General features: G+C 36.7%; 1 protein-coding gene across 1 annotated transcript in view; it reads right to left on the minus strand.

The window, feature by feature from the left end:
- LOC145259105 (coiled-coil domain-containing protein 138-like) overlaps positions 1-20,859 on the minus strand; it is a 152,019-nt gene that overhangs the window by 16,990 nt on the left and 114,170 nt on the right. Inside the window, exons 12-13 of the mRNA XM_080116761.1 lie at positions 10,250-10,374; positions 932-1,122 (exon numbers count right to left, since the gene is read on the minus strand). Of these exons, the coding sequence (XP_079972887.1) occupies positions 932-1,122; positions 10,250-10,374 (316 nt within the window). The remainder of the gene's footprint in view (positions 1-931; positions 1,123-10,249; positions 10,375-20,859) is intronic.

The following is a 20,859-nucleotide window of genomic DNA, read 5'->3' on the forward strand; positions in this document are numbered from 1 at the left end:
AAGTCCAAGCGCAAAAGTGTTACCGACTGACCGACCGACACAGTGACTTATAGAGTCGCTTGCATGCGACTAAAAATAAAGGGTTTTGTCATTTTTGTTTCCAAGTCGATTGTCTGCCCTTGTTGATCCTATATTTCCAACAGGTGTCGTTAGTAGTATATCAGTCTCAAACAAGACGGCGTGAAGCAATTCTTTGCTAAAATGTGTGATAATATTTGATTTTCTTAAATAAAAAAAAAAAATACTTGATCGATTTATGTGATTTTTTGGAATATGACATCTTCATGGAGTGACAAGTACGTACATTATAAAGATTTTTTCAGACCTAATTATAGACAAGCACCCGAGTTATTTCTTATCCTACGTTCCTTACAACGTATTCTGCTACAATGTGTTGGGTCTACGTGCGTAATCGTTTATAATGTGACATCCGACCACAAATTCAGAATAGAGGCATGCGAGTGAGAAAGTTCAGTATCGCTGAACATATAACTGAATTTTCAATTCTTCTTTGTTGTAACAGCGAAAATCGAAATCTTGAGTGTCAAGTAAAATCGAAAATTGAGTTTTGCAAAAAAAAAAAAAAAGACACCGGAGAGTTTGATTCATAACAAAGGGGAGGTAATTATTTTCTGAGAATTGAAAATCTTTGCTCAATTTAGCAAAACTCAATTTTCGCTAATTGTGAAGGACAACGGAAACATAGAAGATAATTATAAGAATAGACTTTAGAGAAAGAGGGATAAATAAAGCCCTGTCCAGAGATAGGTTAGTTTGGAAGCTAATATCTAAAAGCTGTCCACAATATGCCTTTATTTATATTATTTAAATGTTTATCGAGAAAAGGATAATTTGCATTGATCTCCTCTACTGCACATATCGATCAATCAGTTAGCGAAAACGGTACTAATTTTTTTTTTCTTTTACTTACTTCATCTTTGATAACTTTTGCAAAATGATGCTGAGTTTCTCGAAGACTTTGCTGTCTAAACTGGTGGTGCGTAGCACGAGAGCAACTGTGCGGAACCACGCCTCATTGCTGCACGTGAACAAGAACGGTTGAAGATATGGAGATTCCATGCTCAGTGGTAGGAAGACGTCGATGGAGTTGTTGACGAGAGCCTTAAAAAGAAAAAAGAAAGAATTCCCATGAGGAGGTGTACGTATATCTGTGTTGTGTATTCTGTTGACTAGCAGGACCCATGGAAATTCCACAGCTCCGTCTTTATTTATTTGTATAATTTACTATTACTAAGAGTAGTACAATGGGGAAAGAGGTGGCTGGTTACTTTTAATGCATCTAAAACCAACCAATCTCTACATCATCTACGCTCTGATGCCAATCTGGTATCAATAGAAATAAATGGCTCTCGTCTTGGAGAGGCTTCATGTTTTGACAGGCTTCAGGGCTTGACCTTTACTCCTGATCTAAAATGGAATACATACATCAAATCTGTTGCCAAAGTTGCTGGAAAAATGGTGGGCTCATCCTACCGCTCTAGTAGATATCTCTTTCCTGATGCAATTCTCTACCTATATAACAGCCAGGTATGGCCAACGATGGAGTACTGTTTCCACATCTGGGCAGGTGCTGCTAGAACTACCTTATCCTGACTTGACAGAGTTCAAAATAGATTTTGTAGTTTAGTGGGGGATGCCCTGTTCTCTTCCCTGCAACCTCTTTCCGCCAGAAGAGACGTTGCGAGCCTGACTCTGCTTTATCATTATTTTCATGGCAAATGCTCGTTTGAGCTTCAATCTATGGTCTCCCCTCGCCAAACTTTCACTACACTCGTCTAGCCAAAAACCACTATCAACAATTTCCCACACTCTTTATCTGCGCCTAAACCTAAAGGTAGATTCCACAAACAAAGCTTCTTTCTTAGAACTGCACGCCTGTGGAACTCTCTTCCGATTGCCTGCTTTCCAGCCGACTACAATCTGGGTGTCTTCAAGTCCAACGTAAACAAGTTCTTGATGAACTGTCCTCCTAAGTAATCCAATTTACAAAATTCCCACTGATTATGTTTACTACGCTATAATCACAATATACTAATATATACCCAGTAACCCTCATCCTCGAGTGGCCTCTGGGCTTTGATAAGTGGTGATCCCTGTGTAAAAAAAACAAACAAATAAATAAATAAATACTGAAGGTTTTTAAAACTCATATTAGAATGGTATAGTGGATAAAGTACTTGTGTGATGTAGCTGGGTTGAACGCTGGTAGTTTCTCATCAGCCAGAAAACAACTCGCAACACAAATTCGTTTGTGCCTGCTTCCCTCCGGACTACAACTTGGATGTCTTCAAGTCCAATGTTAACAAATTCCTAATGAACTGCCCCCTTAATTAAACACTTCATCAAATCTCCACACTAACATAATGTACTTGCAATAACCATTATCCCTGAGTGGCTTCCGGGCCTTGATAAGTGGTGATCACTGTGTAAAAAAAAAAATAAAAAAGATAAAAATATTATTTTATTTCTTGCCTTGTGTGCACTCTCCAAAGATGCAGACAGAGGGGGAAATCTAAAGGGGATGGATTCGATAGCAGGCTTGTGCTAATGTCGCTTTCTGACTGCCGACTTGTGCTTCTTTGCCTGTATTTATATATGACCTGTTTCCTATCAAGAGTTTCGACCCGACAGCTGTGGGGGTCAGTTACTTAACCTATTCACCTCCGGCGACGTCAGTTTTGACAGCTTCACCCCATCGCTCAGTGCAATCTACCTGCATTATTTTTATAGTTTTTAAGTAGTTTAAAATGCTTTTTATTCCATCTCAAACAGCTTTTAAATTTCCAACCAATTTTTTTTTTTTCGACCCAGCCAGCCTCGTTTTAGGTTATCACAATTTATATTTTGGGGAGGGATTCGCCATTGGAGAGTCACGTCTACACAAAGAAAGTTTTTTTAGAGGGGTAAGGGCAGCGGCCATTTTTATTTATGACAGACACGACTACTCCTTCCCCAACCCCCAAAGAATTACATTATAAATGAAAGCAAAAATAGAGAGAGATTGGAATACTCCCTACTACACAGTCGAATGTGAAATCATAAAAAAATGGTCTGTCATCTTATAAAATGTATAGCAATAACATACTAAATTTTCAAGAGTTTACAGCAATTCTAAATGCATGTACAAAAAGTCTAGAAACTTATTTAAGGATTGGTTGGTTGTTTTTGTTTTACGGCATATCAACCCTTTTCAGGTTATTTAATGCCAAATCCAAAGATTTTGAAGAAAATCTTTTTTATAGAATATATTTGTTGTTTTCAAGTCGGCTTCTATTTAACCCATAGTTGGGACCCTAACAGGTACTACCACTCTGGGTCAGAGTGGACCTGGGAGCAATGGCAATTAAAGGGTGGCTCCACACTCCCCAAAGCCCGCAAGCTAGGGCCTCACCACTGGATATAGTTTAAGGTCATATCCAGGACCCTTATTTAAGGAAACTCGTAAAACTACACATGCCTTCAACATGTAACTTAGCTAGCTTTACTTATGCAACTGTGTTTGGGAGGTGTGAATAAAATCTTTTAAAAAAATTCATAAAGAAAAGGCAAAAAAAATACAAACTATTATTTAACATACTTTCTCATCCACCATAGTCATCATACTTAGCACCAACTGATTCCCATTATTTTCACAAGCATTAGACAACTTTTACAAGGAAAAACTTTTGCATTCAAACTTCAGTGATTTTATCACCTTGTGCTCTCCACTAAATAATCTAACAAGATGACAGCGTTAAATCAGGCATTGCATTCATAATGACCTAATATTTCAGTTATTTCAGAGAATTAACTGATAATTGCCCTTAGTGACACCAGATCAAATCTAACGGAAATTGTTATATACTGAGGATGCTTGTGAATTTAATATTCCCATAACACTTCCTCCAGAGGAGGAAGCTGGTCCAACTTTGCCTAGGTTGAGTGCTGTGTCTTTTTTCTTTTTTTTAAACTAATAGTGCTCTGAGTGGCACCTCCTCAGATGTGACAGCAATGTATGTAAATGGTAAGTCGTCGTCATCATCATCATCATCATAGCACTTCGGTCCATCATCAGGCAGTGTTCAAGCTATCTCTCAGATCCACAGCCGGGAATGCCTTCCTTAAGGGGACAGTTTGTGAGGATGTGTGATAGTCTGCATGTCAGCGCTGCAGGAACAATAAGCGTCCTGTACACTTGTGCAGATTGTCCTGTGTTTTTGGCAACCTTTACTCAGGTCCAGTTGAGTGTTACCCACATTTTCCAGGGGAGTTCAGAGCCCGCTGGGAGGTCTTCTTTTGGTGCAGGAAGAGCTAGGTTGTTGTTCTCTTTGACCGACTCATTCCACTAACGCAAGCAGAAGGATGGTGGTGTTGATCGTCAGAGGCCTGTGACAGTGTCTGTTTATTTGCTCCCCCACTGAGCAAATTAGGCACAAGGCCGATTTTTAATGTGAGGAGTGAAGGGGATATGGAGACCAACTCCCCGGGGAGTAGGGGAGCTGGATAGTGAAAATTGGTATAAAGGGTTGCCCCTACATTGACCAAGGTCTCATATGTGAGGTTACTCCCACATATGGTCTTTGCTTGCAGTATCTGTCGGACAGATACTACACTTTGATCTTGTCGCTCGGGCCATGGAGGGCCGCGGGACAGTGGCAAGACTCTTGCAGGATGATAATTCCTGCGGCACCTCTTGATGTCCAAATAGGGGATGCTGATTGTTGTTGCTCTACTTGTCATGCACTGCCGTTCCTATTGCATCTCAATGAATCTGTGGTGGAGCGATTTCGGACATCCTGTAGACAGATGACAGGTTGGTTGATTTCAGGTTAGCGGTAATTGTCCTGTGTGACTTGTTGAGCTTGACGTCAACCTTTACAACAAAAACAAAAAATGGTAAGCAGTTAGGCATCAGTATGAGGCATCTCTTTTAGGCATCATTCATGGAACAATGCATGTTGTGTGGTGTGAGTAAGATGGACACTGGTCATTGAAGTTTGGAATTTCTTACACAAGCAGAGCATCATGTGTGTGTGAGTTGCTGGTTCGAACCAGATGGACATTGGTCACTGAAGTTTCAAATTTCTAGAACAGGCACGACATCGTGTGAATAAGATGGAAACTGGTCATTGAAGTCTTAAATTTCTAAGACGATCAAAAATGACTCTGATATAAAGTCTTTCCGATATCGCGGGAATCAATCTGATTGGTTATTGATTAACAGAACATATTTTATTTCCTAATTCCAAACAAATGAGTTGATTGAACACCTTTATTTTTATTTATTGGACTTCAGCCTGATTAGTTGTCACATGTTCAATAAAATATTGATTTTCGTGTTAAGTTAAATAAGTTCAGGGATCTTTTGGCATTACTAACTAGCAGAGCATTACCATTCTCAACTAAGGGCGAGTTATCGATGAAACAATGATTTATTGATTAGGATGGAAACTAGCAGGACTTGTGGAAATTCCATATGTATGTAATATATCGATGTTGGCATTTTGTGGATGTTCAGTGTAAATGGAGATGCCCCGTTATTATTGTGGTTCTTGTTAAAACTGCAAAAGTATTTATCTAAGCTAGCGGGGACACCCGGCATAGCCCGGTCATAAAATACGCTTAAATATGATATTTTAACTTATGCTGATTTCGTATATATTATTATAGAATTAATTTTCAATTGATTCTTATATATTATCGTTGTGATTTCAAAAATAAAAAATGGTCCTGGATATGACCTTAAACTATATCCGATGGTAAGGCCCCAGCTTGCAGGCCTTAGGGAGTGTGGAGCCACCCTTTAATTGCCATTGCTCCCAGGTCCACTCTGACCCGGAGTGGTAGAACCTGTTAGGGTCCCAACTATGAGTTAAATAGAATACGACTTAAAAAACAAATATACTATATTAAATAATCGTTCTTCAAAATCACTAGATTCGGCATTAAATAACCTGAAAAGGGTTGATATGCCGTAAAACAAAAACAACCAACCAACCAATCAAAAATAAAAAAAATACATCAATATGACTTGGTTGCATCAGCTTGAATCGAAACCAAAACCAAAACTTATGAAAAAAAAAAAAATATATATATATAACTTGAGTTCCTTCAGCTATAACCGAAACTGAAACCAAAACTTTTGAAGAATTTTCGGTAAAATTATTTATTACAAGAAATGGAGGGTCATAACAATTAAACGACAGTCACTCGGAAGAAAAAAGATGTAAGGGTGACACACAAAATAACACACATATTAATATATAGATGTCAAAACCCTAAAGAGACCTCACAATATTACTGGTATGAACAAATTAAAACATATTTCCTTCTTCTAAATGTCAAGGCGAACTCGGATGCAGCAATATTTTTACGTTTCTGAATTTTCGAGATGAGAATTGGTAATTTTTATTATTTGGATTCTTCGGACAATTGTTTTCATCTTGAATGTCATTTTCATAACGCTTTCGTTGATATAATCTCTGACTTTCTCCTCGTGTATCTTGTCGAACTCATGAATCTTTCTTTCAAACACAAGAATCTGCACGGAATTTTTAATTAATGTGGGTAGCATGCTTTCATTCTGTCGGCCATGACTGGGTAGAAGTCCTAAGTAATTTGCAATTGTATTTTCTTGAGTCACCCTCACTTAGGATTAACCTCTTTAATCCCAACTGATATCCACTATGCCACTGGTCCATGTGTGGATTAAATAAAAGGTTTCATTTGAAATTCCATAAAGATTTCAGAGTTCGACATTAAGGTTCCCCGAGTTCGACATCAAGGCTCCCCGAGTTCGACATCAAGGTTCCCATTAATTTTAATCCTAGCCAAAGCCAGCCGGAAGCTTACTTGGCCAAAAAAACGTGGTGAGACGACAACTATGGAAGGCAGTAATTGCAGTGGATGCAGTCAGGAGATTCGGAGTTCCTATCCCGTCACGGTTACCACCTGACGAAGGCCAGGGGAATAGTTGGCCGAAACATCATGAAACAACTAAAAAAAGATGAGGATAATAGTCTGCAATAAAAAATTAATAAATAATAATGAATTCCACGTATTTCCTTTTTAATTATATCAAACATGAATGGAGACCCCACAATATCATTGGTATGAACAAATTAAAATAAAAAATTTTTAAAATTTAATTTTAGACACAGAGAGTGAGAGAAATTGTTGACAATGGTTCCATCTAAATCACCAGAACTAAACCTATCTATATCATTCTCATATCATTTCTCTCCATGCAACAGATGTCCTCAACCCTGACTGTTTAGATTTTAGGCCCTGAACTGGCATCTAAGCTTCAGCCTCTGTCCCATCAACGAAACGTTGCATCCCTCTGCCTGTTCTACAAGTATTTTAATGGTGTATGCTCTGACGAACTGCAAGCACTTGTGCCCCCATGACATGAACACCCTCGACAAACCTAACAGGCTGCTAAATCACACCCCCACACTACAGAGATCCCTAGATGTAAAAGATCTTTCTACTCCAGTAGTTTCTTCCCCAGAACCGCTAGACTTTGAAATTCCATTCCAGGTCCCTGCTTCCCCAACTGTACTGACATGCAGAAGTTCAAGTGTAACGTGAACCAACATCTTGCTGCCCAAATCCAATGTGCCTTGTTTGGGGGTGAAAATTTAAAAAAAAAAAAAAAAATAGACTGCATACACATGTCTGATAGGCTCTTCCCTAAGTCGATAGTGGTAATGTCCTGCATCTCCAAGTTTAATAGTCTCGAGGTTAACATAAAATATCCCGCCAATTCTAAAGATTGCATTGATTTCACTAACGTCCTCTTATTCTGATTAAAAGCATCGCTTAAGAAACTATAAACTCTTTAACGGTTCCGACATTTTTATTCTTACCGATCAATCGTTCTTGCATTTCTTTTGATCGAAGAAACTTTAGCCGTAACTTGGGAATGTCGCCTGTCTTTTATACTATTCCAAAATACAATTATCTTTAAAGCCTGCAAGATCGATGATTTGGCTCATTTATGCTCTAGCTAGCAGGGATATTCAGCATTGGCCATCCATTATATAAAAAAAAAAAAAACCAACTAACTCTGTCGAATATGTAATAGTAAGCTTTCTGTGTGTCCCCTGTTAAAAATTAAAAACACACGCAAGACACATTAGGCTAATATAGTCTTTTCCAGCATTGAAAATCATTGTTAAAAAATTAAAAACTACACAAGACACATTAAGCTGATATATTCTTTTTTAGCATTTAAGATCATTGTTAGATGAGACTTATTTGTAGGCGTATCATAATCTATATTAATAAAACAATAAACGTATGTGCTTGTGAAGATATTTAACCAATGTAACTACCAGTCACATGACACTGAAATTAACAGAAACTAGTGATCATCAGGGCTGCGAGAACAGAATATTCTTTTCATTCTTTTGACTCTCAAGTATATATCCGACGCAGTAAGACACACTCAATCAACCGAGAACCACATCAGTCGATATGAAACATATAAGATATTTATGGATATATACTCAAGAGTCAAAACAGTTGTCACAGTCCTAATAATCATACACACACACACATTTGCACTTATATATGATGATGATTGCAACGTCTTGTCAGACGAGTGCCACTCCCTCAGACATTTAAAATCCATGAGCCCAAATGCCTGAGGGAGTATCTATACAAAGATGATGTTACAGAGTCTTAGCTTTGTACGACAGCTAAGTCTCTCTCTCGGTTCAAAATGTTGAGATCCAGCAACAAGCAAGAGCAAGATAGCCAGCAACAAATTAAACTGCAGACCAGCTTAATGCGGGTACTGGTCTCCCGCTTTATGGTTTTTTAAATCAGAGATTTGCTTCTCCTAGAAAGGTTGCCTTCACCACGGCTTACGGGAGCCCTCTCCACCCCAATACACATATACACACACACAAATCTACATGGTGTTAGTTGGCCGTTGACCCAAAAAGAGTTCATTCGCCCTTTGGAAAAACTTATATAACTACTTCATTTACTTACATAAAGTTAATATACAAAAGTATAAATTTATGCATAAACATTAACTATTTACTTCAAAAGTGCTCAATACGTAGGTAGAGCTAGTTAGTAAGTTATAAAATATATATGGCGATTAAGCTATCAATAATTCCCCCCACTCTTTATCTGTGCCTAAACCTAAACGTAGATTCCATGAACAAAGCTTTTTTATTAGAACTGCACGCCTGTGGAATTGTCTTCCGTTTTCCTGCTTTCCGGCTGACTACAATATGGTTGTCTTCAAGTCTAACGTAAATAAGTTCTTGATGAGCCGTTCCATATAAGTTATCAAATTTAACAAATTTTCATTACTAATGATTATTATATTGTCCAATTTCTACTGTACACTCTTTAACCCTTATCCTTGAGTGGCCTCTTGGCCTTGATAATGAGTTGATACCTATGAAAAAAAAAAAAAAAAAAAAAAAAAGAAAAAGTCCAATGTGAACAAGTTCTAATTGAATCGTCCCCCTAAGTAATCCAAGTTACAAAATTCCCACTGTTTACTATGCTAAAATCACAATGACTAATGTATACCTATTAACCCTTATCCTCGAGTGGCCTCTGGGCCTTGATAAGTGGTGAAACCCTTGTAAAAAAAAAAAAAAAAAAAAAAAAAGCTAGACTGAATATTCCGCGTTTCATCCACTCTAGGACTCTTCAGACTTATGCATAAGCCTGAAGAGTCCTATATAAATGAGATAGGTCACAGAGTACAAATCAAGTGAATTATCCTGTCAGATATTTCATTGATGTAATACTTTCATTTTTTAATTGCATTTCATTTCCTCTGATGATATGGCCATTATTGAAAATCCATGGATTACGGAAATAAACATAATTTTTCTCCATGTTTTCCTCGTTTCAAACAATAAATTCTTAACTGCAATCATTAAACTTATATATATATATTAGTGATGGGACGATTCTAATATTTTTCCCCGATTCCGATACAATTATCGATTCTGTACTAAATTTCCAATTTCGATACAATTACCGATTCTGATTTTTCTATAAATCTCTAAATATTTTACTATAAAATTGCAACTTTTTTCCCGATTACTCTAAAAACACATTTTAAATGCGCATAAAAAAACACACTTGTAACGAGGTGATGAATGCCCTGCATGGCACTTTTTTTCCAAAAAACAAACAACAAACGAAATATTATGATTGGCAGAATAAAGTTGACAAAAAAACAAAAAGAAAAGACAAAAAAAGACGCTACCTTGTGGACGGGTTTCATATATTGTAGAATGATTGGTGTCGCCTTATAATAGAGAAACAATTGTTTGGCGCTGTCATTTTGGAGTTCGTTCTGTAATTCATCCAACACATTTGCAAGGAGGTCAACTGAAAACAGAAAAAAAATAAGGAAATTTTATCAAGAATTTAAACATCTATACTCCGCTAAATTTTTTTTTTTTTTTTGTGTATTGATGTTCATATTAAAAGCCCCTTTTTGTATTGGTACTTATTAGCTTCCCCACAAAAGCAAAATGTGACACGAGGTCGTTTTTAATGTTGGGGGAAAAGCAGCTCTCCAAAAGGAAGTAGGCTAAAAGAGGCAGTAGCCAAAAATCATAATTGTCTCGTTATAGAGGATTTCATCTCCATTGATCAAGGACAAATTAACTTAAGAGTAGCATTAGAAAAGATACTACACTTTGATCCTGGCCCAAAGGCCAAGATCCTTTTTTTCTATTTAGTTATTTATTTGCTTCCCCACTGAGAAAATTATGCACAAGGCCGTTTTTTAATGTGTAGAGTGAGGGGAGGGGGACCAGCTCCTCCGAGAGAACTGGACAGTGACAATTGGTATGAAGGGTTTCCCCTACATTGACCAAAACTGATTGCTCAACATCGATGGTCTCATACGTGGGGTTGCTCCCACATATTACTTTGATTGCAGTATGTGCCGGAACAAGTACTACACTTTGATAACAGAAAAAAGATCTTGGCCTGAAGGCCAAGAAGAAAAAAAGGCAAACCATTTTTCTGTTTATTTAAAAAGAAAATACAACTTCCTTGGATTCACTAGCAAAAGATCTAGCTAATTTACATATTTTGTAAAACATTCATTTTAATTAATTCCCTATTAGTTTTTTAAGTTTTCTTATGAGCTGATCATCTTTAGTTAACTATTACATGTAATTATATTCATGCAGATATTCTACATGATTTATACTTGCATAATATTTGTAAAAGGTTTATAGTAAACACAAAACTCTTTCTATATATATATATATATATATATATATATATATTTGCTTAAGAAATTTTACCTACCAAACTCCTCTGTCAGTTTTTGGTCTACAGACATGAAACTTAATATATAGGGTATGCAAACCCATGTGAAACTTTATATTTGAGTTTTAGCCAGGGAAAATCTGTGCAGAAGTGTGAAAATTCAAAAACAAAAATGGAATTTGCCGAGTGAAGGTTGAATGACAGCATTATGAATATGCATGCATAACATATGAAATATTAGTTCATGTTTTAATTTTTAGCCTTGCAGCTAACATGTCTTCATAGCTCAGGCATTAATGTCAAAGGCAAAAGTAAATTGTAAGCTAAACGTTTTGGTTTCAATTCTTTGTGGTGGTGCACAAGTCATTTTTTTTATTAACTTTTTAAATCATTATTATATATTGGGTCCAATATAATATGATAATAAATCTTACCTGTCTGCTAAAATGTATGTATGTATGTATGTGTGTATGTATGTATGTATGTATGTATGTATGTTCGTAAGTCTGCCTAAAACTTTCAACACAGGCGACGGATTTTCACAAGATTGTTATCGTTTTGAAGTTTGACCCTTCAGACGACAAATATCAAAACCTCGGCTAAAAACATTAATTCCTTCACCCTCAACTGGGCACTTTCCTACACACGTTTTTTTTATTCACATTCTTTTCCTCCTTCGCAGTATGTTTTTTTTGTTTTTGTTTTTATTACACTTTCACCCCAAACAAGGCACATTGCCACTTTGATGTAGGGGGCTACTGTCAGGGATCAGAGTTGTAGAGGTACTATGTAAGGAGTTTAGCAGCAAGATGTCTGTTCACATTCCACTTGAACTTCTGCATGTCAGTACAGTTGGGGAAGCAGGAACCTCACAGGGAGATCCAAAGTCTAGCGGTTCTGGGGAAGAAACTACTGGAGTGGAAGACTCTTACATCTAGGTATCTCAATGATGAAAGGGTGGGATTGTACTGCTTGTCGGGTTTGTCGGGGGTATTTACGTAGAGGGGGTACAAGTGCTTGCAGTTCGTCGGAACATACACCATTAAAGTACTTGTAGAACAGACAGAGGCATGCTACATTATGTCGATGGGACAGAGGCTGAAGCTTGGATGATAGTTCAGGACCTATTAGGTTGGCAACTCTCTTTTGAACCTTGTCTAGGAGCAAGACACTAGTAGCAGATGCCCCATCCCAAATATGACAACAATACTCCATACATGGTCGAATGGTGGCCTTATAGATGTACAGGATACTTTCAGGGGTTAGTAGCTTTCTAGCATGGTAGAGAGAACCTACCTTTTTCACAGCGGTCCTGGTAATGCTCTTGATGTAATTGTTCTAACTCATGTTTCCTGTGAATGTTAGGCCGAGGAGTTTAAAAGATGTGCTTTCAGATAAAGAGTCTTTGGTCATTGTTATTGGTGGTAGAGAAGGTTTCTTGTAGTTATTGAAGGAAACAAGCTTGGTCTTAGCAGCTTTGAATGTGGCCATCCATTTTTGTCACCATTTTACTACAGATTGGAGGTCATTCTCTAGTGTTTCTGCCATTTCTTTAGATATGTGTTCATTTGTTTTCCTGTCATGTCTGTTATAGAGCGTGGTGTCATCAGCATATATACCAATCTCACAGACAATTTTGTCAGGGAGGTCATTTATTAATATTAGGAATAATAGAGGTCCAAGGATAGACCTCTGGGGCACTCCCGCATTTATATCATATTGTTTAGATGTACGACCGTCGAGGACAACCTGGATTTTTCTCTTATCTAAGAAGGATTTAATTATGTTAAGTATTCTTCCAGTGATACCGTATGATCTGATTTTCCTGAGAAGACCTTCGTGCCATACCCTGTTAAAAGCCTTAGATATATCTAGAGGTACCGCTCTGCCCTCCCCAGCTTTTTCAAGTAAATGGTATATACGCTCTGAGATTACAGTTAAAATGTCTGCTGTGGAACAGGCTTGCTTAAATCCATATTGTTGGTCATTAAAAAGTTTAGCATCTGTAAGGTGATGGACTAGAGCTTGGTTAATCATGAACTCAAATATTTTGGCAAAAAGTGGGAGGAGGCTAATGGGACGGTAATTTGCTGGGTTAGTTCTTTCGCCAGAATTCTTGAAAACTGGTACCACAGAAGCACTTTTCCAGCAGGCAGGAAAGCAAGATTCATTAAGGCATTTGTTGTAAAGTTTGGAGAGGATTGGAGCTACTTCGGCGGAGCACTTTTTTAATAGCACAGTCGGGATGAGATCAGGTCCACATGCTTTTGCAGTGTCAAGATTTTTTATAATGGTATGCACCTAAGAAGGGGTGATTTTCAGATCGTCAATTGTGGCGTCTGTCCGCAAAGGAAAGTCTAGGAGAGGGTGGTTAGCAGGTTCTAGTGTGGAGTTGGAGGCAAACGGACTGGCAAGCATGTTAGCCTTCTCGATTGCCGTGCAAACAACCTCATGATTGTTGGATAGTGGGGGAATTGTTGACTGCCCATTATTTACTACACTGTTGTTGATTTTCCAGAAGTCACGGGTTCCTAATTTCTGAGCTTCGATGTGTTTTTGGGTGGTTTCAGTAAATTCTCTCTTAGCTGTCGCTATTTCTTTCTTACAGTTACTTCTGGCTTCTATACTTATATCTGTTTGAACTGGATTTATGTCGGTTAAATCTGTGGTACGCATGCTTCCTTTGCGCGATGGCAGCTGCACATGTGGAAGTAAACCATTGGGAAGAGTGGGGCTTGCTATAAAATTTCCGTGTGGGGATATGTGCTTCAATTGCTGTTTTGAACCATTCGGTGGTCTCATTTGAGCACTGTTCAGCTGGAAGTGAAAAGATATTTCACCATGGGGCGTCTCTAATGAGATCCCTAATGGCTTCCCAGTCAGCCTTTTTATAATATCTCATTGTTTTGAGCAATGTCTTTTCCATTTTGGCTCTAGAGTTTAGGGCGATTTCAACTATTATCACTACATGATCAGCATTCCCAAGTGGGCTGTGGGTGTTCGTAACACAATCATCAGGAACTGTGGTCAGAAACAGATCTAAAAGTGACGCGTGTTGCTCTTGCTGGTCAGGGAAACGAGTTAGAAACGTAACCGTCTGTGATAGGGAAGAAACTATTAGAGTAGAAGGATCTCAACTGTATAGGGGTGGGACTTCGCTGCTTGTCAGGTTTGTCGGGGGTATTTTCGTCGAGGGGGATTGAGGGCTAGCAGTTCGTCAGAGCATCCACCATTAAAATACTTGTAAAACAGGCAGAGGGATGCAACATTACGTCGGTGGGACAAGGGCTAAAGTTTAGATGATAGTTCAGGACCTATTAGGTTGGCTACTCTCTTTTGAACTCTGTCCAGGAGCAAGAGACTAGTAGCAGATGCACCAGGGTTCGAGCCTGCCTGCCTACTACCACTTTTTTTTTTTTTATTTTGCTCAACACGCACCTCCAAATACCCGGGCAACGCCGGGTACCCAGGCTAGTATAATAATAAATACAATATTTGCATTAATTAAAATATATTTAAGTGTATTTTACGATCAGGCAATGCCGGACGACCTGCTAGTAAGAATTAAAAAATCTATATAAAATTCAGTTGGTCCATAAATTACACTTTAAAAAAAAGGTCAAATACAATTTATGAAAGAGAAAATGCTTTTAAAAAAAAAAAAAAAAGCCAAATATGTAAAATTTTGTTTTGAAAAGGCCAATCTGACAAACCCAGACAAGCATATTAAAGCGGCCTCCCTTTGATGTAGACTTGTTTTCAAATATCATTATAATATTCCTTAATTATGCTTTTAGTAATTAAATATGGTCAGACCTCTTTGCATTGCTTATCATTTTTTTTTAATCATTTCATTTTCTTATATATTGTTTTATGTATATTTTTTAGCACTTATTGTTTTTTTTTTTGTTTTTTTTGTCAGAAAAGCACTTGCCATAAAAATAATGATAAAGCAGAGACAGGCTCGCAACGTCTCTTCTGTGGGAAAGAGGTTGCAGAGAAGAGAAAAGTCTATTTTGAACACAAGGTAGGATAAGCTGCTTCTAGTAGATTTGGCAACAGTACTCCATCATTTGCCGTACTTGGCTTTTATATAGATAGAGAATTGCATCAGGAGTTAGATATCTACTGGAGCGGTAAAAGGATCCTACCATTTTTCCAGCAGCCTTGGCAACGGATTTGATGTACGTGTTCTATTTCAGATCAGGAGGAAAGGTCTAGCCCAGAAGCTTGTCAAAACATCGAGACTCCCCAAGATGAGAGCTATTCATTTAAATTGATGCCAGATGAGGATCAGAGTGTTGATGATGTAAAGATAGAAGCTTGGTTTTATATGCATTAAAAGTAACCAGGCTCCTCTTTCCCCATTGTACTACGTGCTCAAGATCAGAGGAGTGAGAATCAGAGAGAACTTTGTCATTTACGGCCTTTGATATGTTGCCATAGATGGTAGTGTTGTCAGCATAAATGTCTATGAATGATCTTAAGATGAGATTTGGGAGATCATTGATGCAGATAATGAAGAGAGTTGGGCCCAGGATGTACCCCTGAGGGACTCGAGCATTAATACTGAGAGCTTCTGATTTTTGCCCATCAACTACTACTCTTATGAACCTATCCAACAGAAATGATTTAATAATTGAGAAAACATTTCCAGCTATACCATAGCTGGATATCTTATGAAGTAGACCTTTATGCCATACCCTATCAAACACCCTTGATATGTCAAGAGAAATTGCCCTAGAAAGGAAGCCTCCATCAAGAAATTCACTAATTCTATGAGATATAACCGTTAGTACATCTGCTGTAGATCTAGCAGAACGGAAACCATATTGTGTGTCACTAAGAAGGTTATTTTTGCTGAGGTGGTTGACTACTTCCCTATTTAACACAGATTCCAGCAACTTATGACGCACAGGAGACTAACTGGTCTGTACTGAGAGGAAGATATATATATATATATATTTCTCATGGTTGAGATTGGCCATCAGGTTGTTTTACTTTTATGCATATAATAATATTTAATAGACAAATAATTTAAAACAAAAAAACAACCAAAAAAAAAAAACGTCCTAAAACCTGTGGGGCAGAAAAAAATGTAAACAAAGGGCAGATAACTCCTTTCTCATAATAAACGTTCAAGGAGCGGAAAGAAAGCAAATATTAAAAAAAAAATAAATCAACCAACAGTCTTGTATTTTTAGTGATAAAAATCGAGCATAAAAATTGACAAGGGTCCCGTGCTCGTGCGGCAAAACACTACACCACTTACTGGGCAGTGGTAGGTTCGATCCTTATCAACCAAGTCTAGCTATACTGATAAGGAGTAAACTGAAACATGCATGTCTATGGATGACTTACTTTTATGCATATAATAATAATATATATATATATATATATATATATATATATATATATATATATATATATATATATATATATATATATATGAGGCCATTCCAAAAGTAAAGCCTCCTATTTTTTAACTCAAAAGCTAAAACGTTGAAGAACTACGAGAACAGGAGTGCTATCATTAAAACACGCGACCTATTGTGCCCCAGAATTTATTTGTCTACATAGTCACCACCATACTCCATGAATGATGCCTCAGTCATAAAAGTCCCTAGCGTTTTTTGTCACACACATCTCTATGTTCATTCTGAAACCGATGAACCCATCTCCTAACTGGCATCAACTTCATAAACATTCACCAGGCATTGGTGAATGTTGACTGGTTCAATTTTTTTCTGTATGGCGAAATTCAATGACGCATTTCTACTTCTGATGCATGTCTATGACAGGGAATCTCACACCATCAAAAATCTACAACAAAGAGATAAAATTTTAGGTCATGAATGCATAAGTTCAGTCATCATAACAATGCTATTTGAAATCCCCTCTGATCCATTTGAGAAGAATAAAAAATAGGAAGCATTACTTTTGCTACACCCCTTGTATATCCCTATTCCCTATAAAATGTACTCATTTTTTCCCCTCTGATTTTGACCATAATGTGATTAAAAATCAAGACATTTCATGCAAATGTAATATGCACAAACTGCAGTACAATACTTGAGGTATGTTATAGGCATATTACCTCTACACTTCCTCGATAATCGTAGATTCCTATATTTTTTCTGCTGAGAGTTCTCTGCCAAAATCGGTAAATATTACTGGAAGTAGTAAAATATTTTCTCTCTTCTTATTCCTCCTTCCCCTGCCACCCATTTACACCGTTGCGTGATTGTTCACAAGGGACAGTTACGAACGAATGCCGTTATCGGTTTCTGTACTTTGTAATTGCTTAAAATTACTGGAATGGAATTTCACCATGCCTTTCCGTTCTATGCTTCCTATTGGGTGAAACCCACCACGCTTACTTTTACGTTCTTTAATTACCATTTATTTCCCAACATTTATAAAAAAAAAAAAACGATTCTTTCCATTTTTTTTTATAAAATAAATATAAACTACATCATTTCCGTTTTTTTTTTTCGTTGCTTAAAAAAACTGGAATGGAATTTTTTTTTTTTTTTCGCTTTCCGCTGTTTCTTTGTTTTTGCTTTTCCGACCACATTTATTTTTTCCCTTATTTTTTGTTTTTTTTTTGTTTTTTAAAGGAGTTTTATGTTTGTTTGATGTTTTTTTTTGGTTTTCCGATTTTTTTTAGGAAGATTAACATTGTTTTTTTTATAACAATGAAATTCTATTCTATATATATATATATATATATATATATATATATATATATATATATTTATGTGTGTGTGTGTGTGTGTGTTAGAATTGTTCAATGTTTTTTTTGGTTTTGGTTTTCTGATTTTTTTAGGAAGATTAACATTGTTTTTTTTTATAATAATGGAACAGGGCTATTACTTCTATTATTTATATATATATATATATATATATATATATATATATGTGTGTGTGTGTGTGTGTGCATCTTAGAATTTCTAAGAAAGTGGTAGATTTCAGTCATTTTCGTTAGGTTAGACTGTGGCAATTTAGGTTATGTAACTCTGTCGACATGATAAACATGACCGACACAGATCTTTTGCCAAAATAGCGGTCATCACCGAACCTGATTGGGATTTGAGTTTATGGCTTGAAGCCATTTTGACGGAGAAAAAAAATTTATGATACTTTGTCTGAACCAAAGAAAGATGGCGGCTTTGCCAATATATATTCAATGTGTGTAATTAGCCTAAGCAATCTATAATCTTTGGAAAGTTTGCAGAAAAATATTGTCTAAAAATGGACGGATGAAATGGATGTGCAAGTGGTGGAAGAAAAGGTTGGTGTCCGGGAATGATAATAGAAGGATATGTAAGAAAGTTCTGGAAATTAGCAATTCTTTGTAATTTTTTTTTTTTCTGTGCACATGAAAATTTTGGTATCGTTATTCATCAATTTTTTGTATCCGACCTTCTAGTAAAGTATATATATATATATATATATATACTAGCAAAAGTACCCGTCGTTTACTGGGTTAAAAACAGCCAACAGAAAATGGACTCTGATTCATGAAATTATGATAGGTTATGAAAAGGAAGTGATGTAAAGAGATAGCTTCGAATTTGGGGGTATCAAAACCTTCTAGTAAAGTATATATATATATATATATATATATATATATATATATATATATATATATATATACTACCCTCTCCAAGCAATTAACAACAAATAAAAACCAAATAAATAAACCAAATCATAGCCCCGCCCCGCCTCCGAACCTAAGCGAATACCCAACAGGTCAAGACATACTTATCCAGAAATCATCTCATTAAGGAGACGCCAAAAACTTAAACATTAAGACTCGAATTTTAAAGCAACCCCCCTCCTCCTACCCCCACATATCCCCTTCACCCTTCCAAGTATCCCTATGCCCTCAGCCACACCAGAAATGAACTTCCCAGACCCTTCCCCACAACCACCTAAGGTCCTTAAACTCCAAAACTAAAACATTACCGACATACCAAGCACGCCCTCCCACCTTTCCCCCTTGTCCCTTCCTCTTTTTTCTGCTCTTCTTGCACCCCTCCCCTGACATCATTCACTCTTTCATCCTATAATAACGAACATTTCTGTAGCAAAAGTACCCATCGTTGATTGGGTTCAAAAACAGCCCACAGAAAATGGACTGATTCATGAAAGTATGATAGGTTATGAAAAGGAAGGGTTGTAAAGAGATAGCTTTGAATTTGGGGGCATCAAAACCAAAGCAAAATATGATGAAAGTAAAAATAAAATAGATAAACCCCATAATTTATTATACCATACCTGTTCACACTGAAACCCTTATCACAATATTCTGTTGATCTATATTAAAAAACCTTGTTAAACTTTGTGACATATTTCCATTCTGTGGAGGTCAGGCACAAACGAACACCCCATAATTTTATTATATCATATTTCTTCAAACTGAAACATAATTATCAAAGTATACTTACACAGACATATATGAAAAGTCTTTATAAAAGTTTTTGCCTATTTCCATTCTATGGAGGCCAGGCGTGAACGCAGATCCCACAATTTTATTATACCATCCCTATATAAGTTTAAACATACTTAGCAAAGTATTATTATGTACATCTATATCAAAAACACTTGTAAACGTTTTTTTTTAATTTTTAAATTTTTTTATTTCCATACTTTGTGGACCAGGCGCGAACGCAGACCCTACAATTTTAATGAACCACCGTTCTGCCAGATCAAACATACCCATTCCTGTGTCTCGATATATCTTCTATCATTATATGTAATCAGTTTTTAAAAATAGTCAACTACATAGGAGCTTATTCGTGACCAGACACGCACACAGACATTCAGCTTTATATATATATATATATATATATATATATATATATAGTGTAACAGACAGGGTCAAGAAGAGCAAAGTTTCAGTAAAATATATTTAAAGGTGCTGTGCTCGGAGTATTGCAGTTATGATAAGCTCAATAGGTGTAAGTATCTAGAGCTATATAAATAGAAAAAGCAAGGGATGCATAATTATTAAATTATTTATCGTTCAAGTTTCCTCCTACAAAAACTTCACAATTATTACTCTCTCATCCTGTCTCTCTGTCTGTCTCTCTCTATATATACTAGCATTTCAGTCTGGCGTTGCCCGGGTGTTTGGAGGTGTGCGTTCAGCAAAAAAAAAAAAAAAAAAAAAAGAAAAAAAAAAGTAGTAGTAGTAGGAAGGTAGGCTTGAACCCGTACTGCAAAGGAGAAAAAGAATGGGAATAAAACGTGACGTCTTTGCTGTTACGTCCACCATCAAACCGAAAGTGACGTAGGATTAAGGCTAGACAATCAAAAGGAGAGGCTGACTTTCAAAAATATCGGCGAAAAAAGCGACCCCCCCACGCTGTAGAAAAGTGCCTAGTTGAAGGTGAAGATATTAATGTTTTTAGCCAATTTTCCGATATTTGTCGTCTGAAGGGTCGAACTTCAAAACGATACTGATCTTGGTAAAATCCGTCGCCTCTGTTGAAAGTTTTAGGCAGACATGCAAACATACATACATACATACATTTATATATTGGTAACTAAAAATTTTCGACTCACACCGATTAAAAAGCT

The sequence above is a fragment of the Euprymna scolopes genome, chromosome 34 (assembly GCF_053919585.1).
Source record: "Euprymna scolopes isolate OS-2025 chromosome 34, ASM5391958v1, whole genome shotgun sequence".
NCBI lineage: Eukaryota > Metazoa > Mollusca > Cephalopoda > Sepiida > Sepiolidae > Euprymna > Euprymna scolopes.